Source organism: Chenopodium album, chromosome 4 (genome assembly GCF_948465745.1).
Source record: "Chenopodium album chromosome 4, dcCheAlbu1.1, whole genome shotgun sequence".
NCBI lineage: Eukaryota > Viridiplantae > Streptophyta > Magnoliopsida > Caryophyllales > Amaranthaceae > Chenopodium > Chenopodium album.
The window spans coordinates 14,034,338-14,038,268 of record NC_137837.1 but is presented as its reverse complement, the minus strand read 5'-3'; the positions used below and the strand labels follow the sequence as shown (position 1 = coordinate 14,038,268).

At 34.2% G+C, this 3,931-nt stretch overlaps 1 protein-coding gene across 1 annotated transcript; it reads right to left on the bottom strand.

The window, feature by feature from the left end:
* Window positions 1-1,675: 1,675 nt before the first annotated feature.
* On the bottom strand, window positions 1,676-3,359 carry LOC145628943 (phosphoenolpyruvate carboxylase kinase 1-like). The gene is made up of 3 exons (XM_081681378.1): window positions 2,936-3,359; window positions 2,420-2,814; window positions 1,676-2,309 (listed from the first exon to the last, which is right to left on the bottom strand). Exons 1-3 carry the CDS (start codon window positions 3,331-3,333, stop codon window positions 2,257-2,259), a joined length of 846 nt encoding a protein of 281 aa, XP_081537504.1. The 5' UTR covers window positions 3,334-3,359; the 3' UTR covers window positions 1,676-2,256.
* Window positions 3,360-3,931: the final 572 nt, after the last annotated feature.

Sequence of the window (3,931 nt, the reverse complement as noted above, 5' to 3'; positions counted from 1 at the left end):
TATATGTTGTATAAATTGAGATGAACTTGTGAAAATAATCTAGTTTGGTATCAAATACCACAACTCACTATTGTGATTACGCGACAACTAACATTTACTTTTGCCGAGCATGCTCCAAGTCACACATTAATCTATTCTCGAAACTCCAATCAACTAAAAATTAATAAGGAGACTTTTATTCAAAGTATGAATATGTGAATAGAATCTAGTTTGATATCAAATCCCACAACTCACTATTGTGATTACGCGACAACTAGCATTTACTTTTGTCGAGCATACTCTAAGGGCATGTTCATATTTACTGAACTGAGCTGAACTGAACTGAAATGAACTGAACTGATTGGAGCTGAACTGAATTGAACTGAACTGAACTGATTGGAGCTGAATTGAACTGAAAAATTAAAATGCATAAAACTGAACTGAACTGATTAGAGCTGAACTGAACTGATTAGAGCTGAACTGAATTGAACTGATTGGAGCTGAACTGAACTGAACTGAACTGAACTGAACTGAACTGAAAATAAGTAAATATGAACAGACCCAAAGTTACACATTAATCTACTCTCTAAATTCCAATCAACTGAAAATTAATAAGGAGATTTTTATTCAAAGTTACACCCTCCCCTACTCCGCATTGTCTTAATAGTTAATACTTTGTTAGAATCAGATTCTTCTAGGGAGGAAAATGTTTCAAATTCCATGAATTGTTTTTAAAAATAAAAAATAAATAAAAAAAAATAAAAAAATTTGTTATCCTAAAGTAAGGTAAAGAATTACTGTTCTAGCTTAATTAAACACTTTATTTGATTCCTTATTGTAGGCCTATTTTTTGATAAAACGTACAGTTGGCTCACACCAACTAAAACACACCAAACCAAACCCTTAGAAAGTAGCAAGTTGCATGTTCTAGATATTAGCCGTACTGCATATATTCATGATTTCATGTACTGCCAAAGTAACAGCCTTAGACAGTGCTTTTCCACAAATATGGAGATTCAAAAGTAAAAGCATCTTGTTGAATTTTTTTGTTTTGGTATAACACTTAGCATATCCTAGATTCCCTTTCTAGAGTCTTGTTGAAACTTGAAAGTATTTTTGAAATTTGATATGGAGTACTTCGTATTATTTGACAAGTTCTAATATGATACGATTTCATGTTTCTTACATAAGATTGATTTCTTATAAAAATCAACTAGTGATATGCAAGTTATTCATAAAAATTTAAAAATCACACCTGATTCATACCTGACTTGTGATATATAAGTGTAAAATCGTATCACGGAAAATTTGTGAGACCTAAAATATTATAAAAGTAAAATTTAAATTGCAATCTTGCAATGCTCCCTTTGTTTGCCTCATTAATCCTTTATTTAATATTTTGGTTGAAGAAAGACAAAATTAGTGTGCCTAATATTAAATTCGAGAGTAAAGCTATAATCGTGTATGTTTACATTTAATTTGAGTCATTATTATCTATTAAAAAAAACGTGAATTAAAACTAACCAATAACAATTAAAAGCAAAATTCCATAAGAATTTCAAAGATTAATTAAGTAAAGCAAGTTGTGGTGTATAGAATGGAAGTAATAATTATTTTTCCCCAATAACATAGACAAAATCACAAGAAAGATCAAGCAAAGATAAAAAGAAAGATCTGAGCCACAAAAGTACTAGTATAGTACAAAAGTAAATTTATTACTCTTACGCACATTACATAACATCCACAAGATGCACTCACCACTAAAAAGAAAAATCTCTCACATTTGCCTCTATATTACTCTACAAAAAGGAAGGGCAAAATGGGAAACTTAGTGATTAAGTAGACGCCTAAACATCATTATTCCTCCTAATATCTACATTTTCTTTACTTATTCTCTTTGTTAAACAAAAACAAGCATAATGCTTTTACATATTGATCACACCATATAGTAAAAAAAAGGTGCATCTAATATATATAGTACTCTTAGCCGGGAAACCTTGTCTAGAATCTTCTCCTCCAATGAGCCGAGTCAAGCCGAGCCGAGTCGCTAATTAGTCGGAAAAGGGTTTGATTTTTTTTCGGATCTTCATTTTTTTTTTTTTTGGGATTTTTGTTGCCTCAAAAAAAAACTTGGGATCAAATACGGTCGATTTGAAGAACTCCGGAACAATCCATTCTCTAGGAATTTCATCTTGATCCCACTTTTATCTCCTATTTACAAACTCAAAATTACAAACATTTTGTACTTCTTGTTTGGTTTAATTCATTCTTCAACTTTCAAGTCATGTCATTCATGCTTGTCATTCCTCCACTTGTTACCCAAGGATGCCCTGAAATAAACCAATTAAAAAAAACCGATTAGACAAAAGAAAAATTACTTTAAGAACTTGTATACAACGGATGTATTGTATTATAAAACGAGTTTTTTCCGAGGACTTACGGAGAACTTGTTCGGCAGAAAATCTTCTGGAAACGTCTTTACAGAGCATCTTCCTCATCAGATCCTTAGCTTCAGGAGAAACAGACCTGAAAATTTTAGTCGGAAATCTAAGATTACCACGAAGAACAGCAGCAAAAGTCTCTTCAACAGTGTCACCGTAAAATGGAGGAACACCACCCAGCATAATGTACAATATTACACCCGCACTCCAAACATCTACCTTCTCATTATACTCTCTTCCCATTAAAACCTCGGGCGCTACGTAATACGGCGTCCCGACTATCCCACTCATCTTCTCCGTCTCCCCTGCGCAACCAAACCACTCTGCAGACCCGAAATCACAAAGCTTTACTCTGTTCCGCGTGTCAAACAGGATATTGTCAGGCTTTATATCCCTGTAATGAATCAAACCAGATCTTGTTAGATTCGTCTCCATATATTATATTAAAAAAAAAAACTGTGCAGCCTGTGTTGGCTGAAACTCTAAAAAACCGTGAAAAGTCAAATGAAGCGCACCTATGGCAGATATAGTTACGGTGACAATGAAAAAGCGCCTCGGCCAGCTGGGTAAAAACCGAGCAGGCGTCGGGTTCAGAAAAGGGGCCTGCTGACACGACACGATCGTACAAAGTCTCTTCCTTACACAAATCGGTGACAATAAGAAGATGAGAATCCGAATCAAATATATTGTGGATTTGTAAGATGTTAGGATGAGGAGAAAGGACTTGAAGGATCTTAGGCTCTTTGTCGAGGCATTGGCGGTCGATGTCGTCGTCGAGGAGGTTGCGCTTGTCGATGGATTTGACGGCGAAGGAGTCAAGTGATGATGGAGAAAAGCAGCGGTAAACGATGCCGAATCGTCCTCTGCCGATCTCCTCGCAAATTTGGTACTCGGATTTGAAGCTATCACACATTTCCTTATGGTTGGGTATTTTGGTTGAGGGTGTTTTTTTGTTTGGGGTTCAAAGAAAGGGTGGTTAGTGTGGTTTTATAAGCGGTTGAGATGGGAGAATTTTGTGGATATTATTATCGAATATTCTTTTTGAGTAGTTTTTTTATGCTAGGGTAGTTTTGGTATTTTGGTGGATTATTTTTTATTTTGTTTTAATTTATTTTTAGGAGGGGTTTAAGAGCATCTCCAATGGTTCAATTATAAGGATTTGCTCGCAATTTAAATAAAGTTCCTAGCTACATGCTTACCATTGGAGAATAAAAAATTGAGCAACATGCAAGCAATTGTAGCCCAACCAAGCTACATGCTTGATTGAAAAAGAGATAAATAATCTCCACTCATATTGTAACATGTGTATAATTATCTATTATTTTTTAAAATTTTATTTTTTGCAAACTACAATATATTGTGGCTTACCATTGGAACAATTTGTTGCTTAAAAAGTGTTGTAGCTTAGAAATTGATGTGGAAAAGCAAGCTACAAAGCATTGTAGCCTGCCATTGGAGATGCTCTAAGGAAGGGAATAACCGAATAACAATATTTTTTTTTATTTTTTTTT

Coding starts and splice junctions, on each gene's coding strand:
- LOC145628943 (XM_081681378.1), bottom strand. CDS start 3,333: ATGTGTGATAGCTTCAAATCCGAGTACCAAATTTGCGAGGAGATCGGC. Junction 2,815..2,935: donor CGTAACTATATCTGCCATAG/GTGCGCTTCATT, acceptor GATTCATTACAG/GGATATAAAGCCTGACAATA. Junction 2,310..2,419: donor TTCTGCCGAACAAGTTCTCC/GTAAGTCCTCGG, acceptor GGTTTATTTCAG/GGCATCCTTGGGTAACAAGT.